At 44.8% G+C, this 12206-nt stretch overlaps 1 protein-coding gene across 3 annotated transcripts in view; it reads right to left on the reverse strand.

Annotated features, from left to right (window-relative positions):
• Nucleotides 1-12206, reverse strand: part of RAD51B (RAD51 paralog B) — a 735153-nt gene that overhangs the window by 110972 nt on the left and 611975 nt on the right. The window contains exon 11 of one of the 3 annotated variants that reach the window (XM_067028293.1): nucleotides 8902-10466. The exons of 1 other annotated variant lie outside the window; for it this stretch is intronic. In XM_067028293.1, coding sequence (XP_066884394.1) covers nucleotides 10450-10466 — 17 coding nt within the window. In that variant the 3' untranslated portion in view covers nucleotides 8902-10449. Of the gene's footprint in view, nucleotides 1-8901; nucleotides 10467-12206 lie in introns of those variants that run through there. One more of the 3 variants, XM_067028295.1, reaches the window with a different exon arrangement.

Genomic DNA, 12206 nt, shown 5'->3' on the forward strand with positions numbered 1-12206 from the left:
GCCAAGGGCCCTCCAGTCCCTCTCCCTTTTGGTCTACCAACCGCCTCCATAGTCTATCTGGGTTCCTCTACCTCTTCTCCTCGCCCCTCTGCTTCTCAGGACTTCAGTCCTCCCCTCCCTCTTCCTCCCCTCCCCTCCCCTCCGTTCTTTGGGCCTCTCAGCACCTCCCCCCTCCACGTTTCCCTCCAAACCCCACGCTCTTTGTTGCTGAATTCAAGGTTCTCAATACAGTAAAGCTTTGATGATTTGCCTCAACTGAGGAGGAATGTCAGCTTAAATTAATGAAGGGTCTGAATAATTGAATTTTAAAGCAAAGTTTAGTTGCTTTCACATTGTAAGGCATCCTTTCCAGGGTAGAAGCCTTTGCATTTACAGGCAGTAAGAGCTAACGCTGAGAGATGGGGCAATATGTCTCAGACGCCCTTTAAAATGCTTCACCAGAAAAAGAGCCCTCCATAACTGACATATACTTTCTTTGACTCTCAGCGTTTCTGCTTCCCAAACCTTTCATTTTTAGTGACCAACATTTCTTTTTATTCCCGTGATTTTACTGGGCTTCTCACAGATCCACAGTTTTGTTTCCTGAATTCTTTATGACAGCGACATTTCCACGTTGCAAGTCTCTTTAGACATTCTTTTTTTTTTTTTTTTTTTTTTTTTTTTTTTTTTTTTTTGCAGTCCGCGGGCCTCTCACTGTTGTGGCCTCTCCTGTTGCAGTGCAGTGCACAGGCTCCGGACGCGCAGGCTCAGCGGCCATGGCTCACGGGCCCAGCCGCTCCGCAGCATGTGGGATCTTCCTGGACTGGGGCACGAACCCGTGTCCCCTGCATCGGCAGGCAGACTCTCAACCACTGCGCCACCAGGGAAGCCCTCTTTAGACATTCTTAAGTTTCAACTACACGAGCAATACATGAATATGTTCACATATAAAACCTTAAAAATAACAAAAAAATAATAAAACCTTAAAATAACAGTAAATGAAAACCTTATAAATAATCAAATAATTTCTGTGTTTCAGCTTATAATGCCACTTTCCTTAAGTTGGCGCTAACGTATCATCTATAACAAGCTATCCCGCACAAAACCCCCTTCTTTCGGGCCCTATCTAAAAGGGAACCACCTACATCTGACTGGGTCTGACTTGCCCTATCTCCTTACTGCCTCTCTGCCACATTCCACTCCCACGTCCCTGCCAAGAATACTCACCAAGATGGATGTTAACAATTATTAAATCTAGATAAGGGTACTTGGGTGTTCATGATACTGTTTCCTCAACTCTTCTGAATGTTTAAAAATTTCATAAGAAAATAAGAAAAACTCACCAAATTCTAAGAACAGCAATACGGCCAAGTGACCCTTGGAAGAAAAGAGGACCAGTTCTAGTCGCCACTGTCTTCCTCCTTCTAGGGATTCCCATGCCTGCATTGGGCAAGGCTGAGCCTCATTTATAGGTATAGTAACAAAGGTAACGCATAGTGTATTTCTTAGCAATGTGCAACCTTTTATAAGCCCTTTCATGCATATTCCTTTCCTTTGGGGTATAGGTAAGGCAAATGTTGTCCCCATTTTACAGATGAGGCAACCAAGAGGTTTAGTGATACTGCCTAATAATACTGGCTCACTTACTACTTTCTTACTAGGCAGCAGGCATTCTTCTAGGCATCGACGTGTATTAACTAATTTCGTCCTTATAACAACTCTGAGTTACATGTATAACTTTCTCAAGATTACAAAGCTAGTAAGTTGTGGGCTGGAATATGAACCTGGCAATGTACTCATGACCCCGAGTTCTTAAACACCTACATCCTCATGTGATGACATTACAGATGTCTTTCTAGTATTCCAAGAGTGGAAATCTGGCAGCCTCCAGGGTTCATTCAGACTGTAAATGTGCTTATTTGGCTTACACAGTATTTTATAATTTTTGAATTAGTTTCCATAATTTAAAGATTTATTTAAAGAAAAATTTCATCTGAAAATCCAGATTTCTGGCTTCTCTTGAAAAATCAGAAGTTCGGGCAACATTAGGCTGTCATCCCACATAGTAACAATTGGCTGGAACTGGGTATGTGCTGCCCCTTTGGACAGGGCATACTCTTTCCACGTTGTCACAGTCCCAACTACTCCCAATTATTGCACCTGGCCTCTTTTTGCAACTCTGTTACCTGTTTAGCATGAGCATTTGAGTTTGCAACCCCTCCCTGTAAAAAAACTACAACTCCAAAGAAGTATAAGGTAATATGTGCCCTGGAGCTATCAATACACTACCTAAGTCATTTATTCATCCATCTGTCTATCCATCCAACCATTCCTTCATGGATCTATCCATCCATCTGTCTTTTTACTCTGTCTCAGGTGTCCCAACCTAGCTTGGCCATGCTCAAACCGACAGCACAGAGCCACACCTGCCATTTCTTGACCAATATCTACTTTTCTCTCCCTCAATATTAGAAGGGTAGCATCAGAGGATGGAAGACAATCTGTTGAGGGAAACAGCATTATGGCAGGTGTTATGGACTGAATTGTATCCCCACCCCCAAATTCATATGTTGAAGCCCTTATCCCCACTATGATGATATATGGAGATAAGGCCTTTAAAAGGAAGTAATTAAGGTTAAATGAGGTAAGAAGAGCAGGACCCTAATCCAATAAGACTGGTGTCGTTACAAGAAGAGGAAGAGACACTAGGAGTGCACACAAAGGAAAGACCACGTGAGGACACAGCGAGAAGGCATATCCATCTGCAAACCAAGGACAGAGGTCTCAGGAGAAACCAAAGCTGCTGGCACCTCGATCCTGGACGTCTATCTTCCAGAACTGGGAGAAAATAAATTTCTGTTGTTTAAGCTCTTCGGTGGTATTCTGTTATGGCAGCTTTAGCAGATGCATACAGCAGGGGGTTGTTTTCCATGTGTCCCCTGCACACCCTTTCCACCCCCCCAGCCCCCGGCCCGTTTCCTCAGCACAGGTAATCACCTAACACCTAAGGGCATCTGGATTAGTTACTAAGAGGAGTGGCCAGCAATCCCAGTTAAGAAGGCCTATTATTTCTCCAGGGGTGTGAACCCCACCAACAGATGGGCTGGGAGGGTAGGGAAAGGGCTGGGAAGATGCCACTAGAGAATTCTACCAGTGGGATGCACTCAGGACATTTTGCTAAACCGGAAATGGGGGAGATGTAGCCTGACATTCACAGCATAAGGAGCCTTTGGAGCTGAGATGTGGGCATGAAAAGGATTAGCAAAACTCAAGTTGGCTTAAGGAACATTAAGAGTTACTGGTCCATCCAGTTAGGTGCTTGGATTTAGCAAGCTGTTTTTGTCTGGAGAGTCTGAGTTCAGGTTAAACAGACTGATTGTCAGAATAATTACTGCAGAATTGGCTTCATCTTAAGCCTTCCTATGGGTTTCCTCCAGGTGTTCTAGTTAGAGAGGCTTATGTTATTAACACAAAGATAGGTGGTTGCTGATTAACCCCAGAGGGGCCTAGAGAACTGGGAGAAAGCCAAACTGGCTTCTGCTCCATCTCTGCATCAACTTTCAAGCTGTTAGAGTGGTAATGACTGTGGAAGGGGGATGGTTGTGTTGGAGAGAGAGGCTGGACAAACCCCAGATTGGTTCTCAGATCCCAGGGGACAGCCAATGGCAATAGACTTCAACCCCAGACTGTAAATGAAATGAGCAGAGATCTGGAAGTGATCCAGAGGAACTGGCTCTAGAATCCCACAGCAGCAGGTTTAGAAGCACCATTGGAACCACCTTCTCTGCCATCTTAGGTTCCTAGGGAAACTCTGTAATTTTAGTCAGTAGATAAAAGTGTCAGTCATAGGACAAGGTTTGACCAATGATTTAATCAACAGTGACACACTCAGAGCTCAGGAAAGAGCAGGAAAATACAGGGTTGTTTAGATTTCCTTTTAATGAATTTCTAGCCTCATGTCCACTGAGAGGAATATGGAAATACTGAAATTTGAATGCAGATGGATTGGGTTGGGTTTTTACCACCATCTGATGAGGTATACTATACAGGCAATGGTCTTTGATGAATAAAAGGCAAAGCTCAGTATCACAATTCAATTCTCCTCCTAGGTCTCTGGTTGATGTGGGAATTCAGACAAAGCACAATTTCTCTGACTCAGTTGAAATAGGGCAACACCACATGTGACCAGTCTTCCAAAAACATCACGAAGATTTGTGAAAACTGCCAATGACGAGCTTTGGGCATCTTGGGAGGACACTTCTGGCAAAGACCTTATCTAAACAGAGTCCTTCACTTGTGTCCTAAACCTTAGTTTGAAAGTAAATTGTTTGCTACTTATTATTCAAGGGTCTGGGACCAGGGCTCCCTGAGGCCTGAGGATGGGGGCCGGGGAAAGGCAAGGGTCTGAGATGGGGACTAGGAATCCCCACAGGGGTCAGAAAAAGGGCTGGGGGATTAGCGGAGCCAGAATACGTTCCCTCTCTGCTAGGTCAGGGTTCCTCAGCGGAACTTTCCCTTGCTTCTGCTGATGTCTGGTTTTGGGGAGAGGGAAATTGCTGCAAAGATTGGGAGAAAGAGCAAAGGGACTTGGTCCTGGTAGGAATGAGATTTTCTTTAGCTAAGGAAGGGTTTTATTTCCATTCCTCCTTCCATATCACACCTTCCCCAGTCTTCCTTCTATTCTCAAATACATGTTAAGACCTCTTCCTTCCCACTCACTAGTCATACACCTCCGTGACTGGGTACTTTTTTTTTAAAAAATTAATTAATTATTTTGGTTGCACCACATCTCAGTTGCAGCAGGCGTGCTCCTTAGCTGTGGTTCGCGGGCTCCCCAGCTGCAGCATGTATGCTCCTCAGCTGCAGCCAGCAGGCTCCTTAGTTGCAGCTCGCAGGCCTTAGTTGTGGCTCACCAGCTCCTTAGTTGTGGCACGCAAACTCCCAGCTGGGGCATGCATGTGGGATCCAGCTCCCCAACTAGATTGAAGCCCGGCCCCTGGCATTGGAAGCATGGAGCCCCAGCCAACTGCACCACCAGGGAAGTCCCTGTGATGGCGTACTTTAACAGGACAAGAAGTAGGATACTGGAGTCAGGGGTTGAGGGATGAGCAATAATGGGGGACCAGGCTGCGACAGGGAAGATCAGGTCTATAGTGATGAGAAGGGGAGGTAGAAGCAAGAGAGTGAATGAGTATCTGTGTAGCAATCCAGTTAAGGGTACAAAGAGCACACTCCAGCTCATCAACCATCTCACTCTCTCACGGGCCCCTCTAATGGAAGCTGCCTTGCCCACATCTGCTGCTGCTTAGGCAGCCATGCTTTCAGCTCCGCCTTCAGCCACAGCGGACTGGCTGGCTAGTGACCAATGATGTTAGCTGAGACAAAACAATAAGATGAGCCTATGCCAATCATATTCTCTCTTAGGAATTCTAACTAGGAAATACCAAGGAAAAAAGCCAATGGGCTTGGAGTTGAAAGGCTGAGGTGGAGAGAGAGGAGCTCAAGAGACCAGGATGAGCCACATGCCAGCTCAAGTTTTGAATAAGCAGAACTATAGTATGTAGGGCATGTCTGCTGGGAGAGAGAGTTGCCTTGGACAGATATGCAGAGAGAAGTAGAGTCTCTAAGGAAATGAATCCCTAGGGTTGCCTTTGCTCCTCAAGGCTCTCCAATTCCAGACCACCCGTATCCTTAACAACACCTCTCCCCTTTTACCTAAGGTAACTGAGATTTTTCTCAATGGAAAGACCCAACTATAACTAACAGTTTGCACAAGTTCCGTGTAGGTAAGTTAAAACTGAATTATTATCTGAAGACATTTTCTTTGGGGAAAATGAGTAGGCTGGTTCCCTTAGCAAACATGGCCTACGACCACTGTTTATTTGGAAGCATCTTGTGTACTTGAGATTAGGTTTTAGGTAGGAAATGGTGTGACCTAATTTTTCCCTTTGTTATTCTGATGTCAAGGCAGGTCAAGACTATGTTTCAGTCCTAAAGAAAGGAGATCTTGGCATCTACAAAGAACTGGTTTGGTCTAAGAAAGGTAAGTCCTTTCTAAGTTACTAAGATTCAGGTCTACAAATCTCTCTGAGGGAAGCTTTAAAACCATGAGTTTTTACCAAGTTAAAAGGAGCAGAGAGGTGTGGCAGCCATGTTGGTTCACCAGCGAGATCTCGTGAATCATTTCTCATCTCGGATTTCAGGGCTCAGGAGGACTAAACTGGAAGGAAAACTGAGAGCAGCTCTTGTCAATACGAGACCTCATCCATTATGTCCACAGCCTCTTGGAAATGTCCCCCAGCAAGGCTGCCATCAGCACTTGACTGAAAACACATGGAAGCAGCCCACTCAGAGCAGGAATTCATTATTGGAAGAATAATAAGGGAAAGTTTTTCTTTTTCTTCTCTTTCTGATGCTGGGAAATCTGCTTTCTGGAAAAGTCGCAGGGATTAGAGGGAATTTGAATCATGTCCGGTAACAAGGGAGGGAATGGAAGCAGAAGGGCATGTTTCCAGAAGCCTTTTCACACAAAGCATGATGGTCCTGGGCAACTCAAAGTGAGCTGTTCTGTCTTAGACGTATTATTGAAATCGGGCCATGGCTCCCTTTAACCCATTATCTTTTCCCAGAGTGATTAGTATCTGATAGCTTCAAGGGAAAAGTACCCAGCGTTAATTGGTTTTCCCTGGCTACTCCTCTTTTTCTAAAAGGTCACCTGTGGACTCAAATGGGCTGCAAAACTATTTGGTCTTCAACTCTCAATACTTCCCTGTAAGTCTTTGATAGATGCCCAGTAATCCAAGGGAAAGGCACAAGGGGTGGATGTGAAAGAAGGAGACATTTGCCAGCTCCCTGGGTCTACAGTATGCAGCAGACATTACAAGTGTTTGCCAATCTCCGGTTCTCCTTCCATTCCAAATACAGATGAGGTTCCCAACTCCAAGGATGACGTGACTGCTTGGTCATGAGAGAGGTGATGTGTGTTGTTTCTTAGAGGAGGCCCTTAATTGCCTATGCTCAACCCCCCTCTCATTCTTCCCCTCCTAATGGCAAGTGTGAAGTGCATGTTGATCCTGAAACGAACTACTGAATCATCATATGGAGGACAGCCTCCCGGGAGGGTCTCTCAGACATGCACAGGCCTGGTTTTAAGCCACTGAGATTTCATGGGCTTGTTTGTTTAAGCAGCAAAACCAAGTCTGTCCTGACTTATGCCCACTATTTATTGGTCATCTCTCCTCCCAGTTCTGTATGGAGTTCTGGAGCACCTGTGCTGCATCTGAACCCACCCTCATCGAAATTCAGAGAAGTAGGCAATGTGCTTTCTCTCACACTTAGGATATTTATCTGAGAAGTGTGATGGACTGCTCCCTTCATTTGAGTAAAAGTAGCCTCTGGTGAATTCTGTAGTGGAATAAAGAAGGTCCTTTCATAGCTGTAGGACAAGAGTGATGGTGATGATATTAAAACCAAAGCTGGGGAAAAAAATGACCCTCCCAAGTGGTTCTAAGACCACGATTTTTAGGACAGAATCTGATATTTTGCACTTCCTCTTGTCTTCATTCCCCTCTCCTCCATTACCTAATCCTCATCACCCAACTCCCGAATTCTCATTTGGCAATCCTGGTTTTGCAGGACAAACTTCTACAATCCTGTCTCTGAGCAGTAACTTTGCTCACAACATACAACTAAAAGTCACCAGGCATAGAGTTAGGCAATTCTGAGTTAACCCAGAAGTGTTCCCTCCGTGGGCTGATAGGGACCACACACTTCTGAATCTTCACCAGGACTGCAGCACATCAACAGAGTAACTAGGATGCTAGTACAATTAGGGAGACAAAAGTTGGAATTTGTGTTATATATGTATATGTACACACACACCAAGAAATTACTTCATCCCATCCAAGTTCAATAAAAGTAATTAACAACTCAAGATGCCTCACTAGCATTCCACGGGTGGTACCAGTTTGGCAGATTCTCAGCTCATGAATGCCACCTGTGTCTTCTTCCGTGTGAATATTCCCTGGGGGGCACCTTTCCTATGCATGTCTCCTCATTTTTAATAATGGTGAAAAGAGAAGGAGACAGTGGTGGAACCTCTACCATATTCTCTTCAGTCACTTCTCCCATTGGAAGATCCAACCACCAGTATTGCTCTGATGAGTCTTTTATTTGGAAAATATTCACTGAATTTCTATTATGTGTACAGTATTGTGCTGAGTACTTTAGTGAGGATGACTAAGAAAGGTTGTAATAGATACGAACAGAAATACTACAGGGGTGAGTGGGGAGAGGAAGAAGCAAGACTACCTGGGTTCAAATCCACAGTCCATCACTTTCTAGCAAGAGACTGAACTTTTCTTGCCTCCTTCCTCATCTGCAAAGAAGGAATGATATGAAGTCCTACTTTGTGAAACTGTGGGGAGGATCAGATAAGCAGATGTACATACAGTGTGTGTGAGACACACGGTAGCACCGAGTATTGGCACGATGCAAAGACAGTGCTTAGGTCCTGTCCTGGCAGCATGGTTCGTGGTGAAAGGCCTTGGAGTAGGAGAGCACAGGGATTGATTCGTCTGTCAATCACTGGGGGTAGAGCACTGTCTTCCTGTTTCCTGGGGTCAAAAAAAAAAAAAGGCCTCAAGTAGGAAGCCATTTAATCTATGACATCTGGGATCGAGATATGTTTTCCTCGTACCTTTCTCAGACACTCCTGAGTGCCCAGTTTAATGTGTGAACTGCTTAGCTTTCCTTTCTTGGTGGACAATGAAAATGCAGAGAGACTGAACTAATAGTTACAGAGAACAAAATATCTTTCTCAACTTTCGTAACAGTCCCTGGCTGTTTGAAAATAGCCAATTCATATTCAAGAATTCACAGGAAATGTACATTGAATCAGCTGCAAAAACTCAGCTTGGTTTTCACAAATGTTCTATTGAAGACCACAAGCTCTCCAAAGGCACCTCACTCAGAGTGAGACAAATGACCACAGTCTGGAAACTCTGTATCCTCCACCTCTTCCAGGTCCATCAGAATCTTTCACGCGCTCCAATGCCCAGCGCATTGTTTGCTCTCCAGGAATACCTTCCTTGATTCACTCCAGATGGATAAAATGTTCCTCCTTTGGCCCTTGCAGCCTGTGGCTTGGGCGTACATCTATAATGTTAACTTTATTTTATTCTGCTTTATATTATAGTTAGGAGTACACGAGTCTTTTCCATTCCTTGTAATACACATAGCCTATTTTGTGAGCTTTGCCTTAGCATTTGGTATGTAGTCAACAAATACTGAGTTGTTTACAGGATTTTGTCATCCAACCTTTCTTCACCGATTGGGTACTTACTTTGTGCACAGCACTCTGTTGGGCATTGATAGCAGACATGAGATAGGACAAGACTTGATTCTAGCATCCAAGGTGTTTAAAAACCTCTGAAGGGGAGCAGATACAAAGTGATTCTACAGAGGGCAGCTTGAGTGTCACCAACAATTTGGGTAAAAGAGGTCCCAGTGCCAAAGGCTGGGAAGATCTGACGCCTGGCTTTGAAGGGGCTAAAGCCCACAGCCTTGAAGCTTTGGTTGGAAACCTCATGGAGGAAGGAGGGGGTATGGGCTGGGTGTTCTGCTAGAAAGGACTAAATTATCCTATGGGTCACCAATTGATTTATTTGCTAATTGACTGGCCCAGCCTTGGGCTTTGGATCTAAAGAAATCATTTCATCCTTTATTAAATACTGCAGAAATCTCACTCTTTGTTCTGCAGGGCTCTACACAATGTACCAGTGAAACTTGAATTTACACCACAATAGGTGTACCACTAATGACCTTCCAAATGCCACTAATACCATACATGTCCCGCTTCTCAGTTGGATCCGAACCTGTCAGTGAATTCTGAGCCCATCAACCTCCCTCTGACAAAAGAGCAGACCCTCAGGCCCATGTCCGCCCCCAGCCTCCCCCAACTTTCCATGATTTCATTTCTGAATCAGTTACTCTTTGGAGACCCCAATTCCTTTACACCTACTCTTTTTATTTGGTGGACAATACTTTATTCGGAAATGTTCCCTCCTGTAATTACAAATCCTGTTAGTCATCCTCCTCCTCTCCGCAGGGGGATTGTGGGCTTTAATTAATTAATGTGGTTAAACCGCTTTGAGGTGCCTGGTTGAAAGGTACTATATAAGTGCAAATTATTATTATTATGGCTGTTGCCATCCCATGGCGGCAAAGCCTACAGCCCCAAGCATCTAGAGACCCGAACAAAGGCCTCTTCATCTTCACCTTCCCTGCTAGGTCTGAGATGGCTGGTTCAATGGTAAGGGGGGGGGGTGTGCAAATCTGTTACCATCTCAACAGCAATCAACTAATTAATCCCCATTATGTTGGCTTCCGTTTCCTTCTTCCAAGCAGCCCGGTCCTGTTTCATTTCACAAATCACACCCCCATCAGCTCTAGACAAAGGTCATAGTGTCCCTATGGCCTCTGTTGGTCTAAAGGAAAAAAAAAAAAGAGAGAGAGAGAGAGAGGGAGAGAAAGAATATTTGAAAAACCATTGCTGTCATGAAATGCACTAACTTCTCACTAGCAGTCTAAATAAACCTCTCCTTCCCGCGGCAGTCCTCTTAGACACATACCTGTCTATTACCCAGGGAGCCAATGGCTTTGCAAACCTGAGACACCCAGAAACTCAGCACAGGTGTGGGTTAAGGCCCCACAGCCCTGGCTTGACTGCCGATAGCTACAGACAAAAGGGGAGCCTTTCTGGGCTGGGTGGAAAGACGTCATCCAGAGAAGCAAGAGCCCCTGTTCAGCTTCCTCTACTAGCCCCCCAGGTTTCCCCTGAGAAAGCCAGCTGCCATCTGTAGCCAGGAAGCCCTCACAAAGACGGGGGGGGGGGGCATGATTTAGATGTTTTGTGCTACACCTAGCACACCCCAGCCCTTAACAAATGCCCGGGGCTTCCACTACGATGGGAGCCATTGAAAGCAGCCCTGTGGGGGAGACTTGGCCTCTCGAGGGGATGCTGCTGACCAAAATGCTTCTTACAAGGTTGTGCCTCAGACCCTTTGTTAGCGTGGACGTGGGTGAGCCTCAGGGGGTCATGTCTTCATCTGCCTCCATTTATCCTCCCTATTGAAGGGCTCCTTCAGGACATTGGTCAGTCTCTGTGGGAAGTGATTTGGAGAGCAACAAAAGGACTTGGGCCCTTTGGGGGGCCTTCAGAATTCAGTAAACATCTGGACACGGAAGGCCAGGTTCTCAAGCAGTCTAGCTGGGGAGATGTCAAAAGAGAGAAAAAGCTGTGTGTGCAATGCAAGATTTTAGTTCTGTGGCAACATTTGTCGTCGAAAACCACAGACGCCCCAGTAGGTAGATAGGAAGATTTTTCAAAAGCTCCTCTATTTGTCAGTTTTTGTGAGTGCAGTGCACTATCTGTCAGTTCTCATGGCATGTGTGAGGAAACTGAAGTTTCACATAGCTAGGGAGCAGCATGTGATGGATCTTCTGATTCTGTATGGACTATGAATAACCCAAGGTTGCATAAGCCTGTCCTGGGAATTGTTGTTAAGCATTTCGGTTATCCTTGAGATTTGTAAAGCACTTTTTAGTCAAGGTGATTTGTTGGCTTCTCATCATGAGCACATTTTAATTGACAAAAAAATGAAGTACCGAGGCTAAGTGATTTACACTTCATCACATGATAAACTTCAGGATCTGAACTCTTGACTCTCAATGTTCCCTTTATTGTTGAATCAATCCATTTAGAACACATTAGTCAGCATGATTCAACATTAGTCACATGGCACTAATCAGGATTCCACAGCGTGCCCAAATCTATCTTCAAACAGCAAAAGAAACTGGCTTCTGTCAAGAGACAATGGAATGCCATTTTCCTCAGTATTCAGGAGCTGACATCCAGTTCAAGTACCATGTCCTCTCAGGAACCTTCCTCAGTCATCCTAGATCGAATGAGTCTATTTCCTCTATCCTTTCAAATCCCATTGTTTGAACCTTGATAATAGGTGTGGCAGTTTGCTTTTGATTGCACATTTTGTTTTTGAGCTAACTAGATTGTGAGCTACTAAAAAAAAGGGACCATTTTTTCTTGTTCAGCCTATCTCGTCAGAGCACCGTGGTTTACAAACGATAGATGCTTGAGAAATACCTCCTTAACTGAACTCACTGAAATGGAGCTTAAGTCATATTCCAGAAAGAACTCCAAGTCCTTT

Source organism: Kogia breviceps, chromosome 3, assembly GCF_026419965.1.
Source record: "Kogia breviceps isolate mKogBre1 chromosome 3, mKogBre1 haplotype 1, whole genome shotgun sequence".
NCBI classification, from domain to species: Eukaryota; Metazoa; Chordata; class Mammalia; order Artiodactyla; family Physeteridae; genus Kogia; species Kogia breviceps.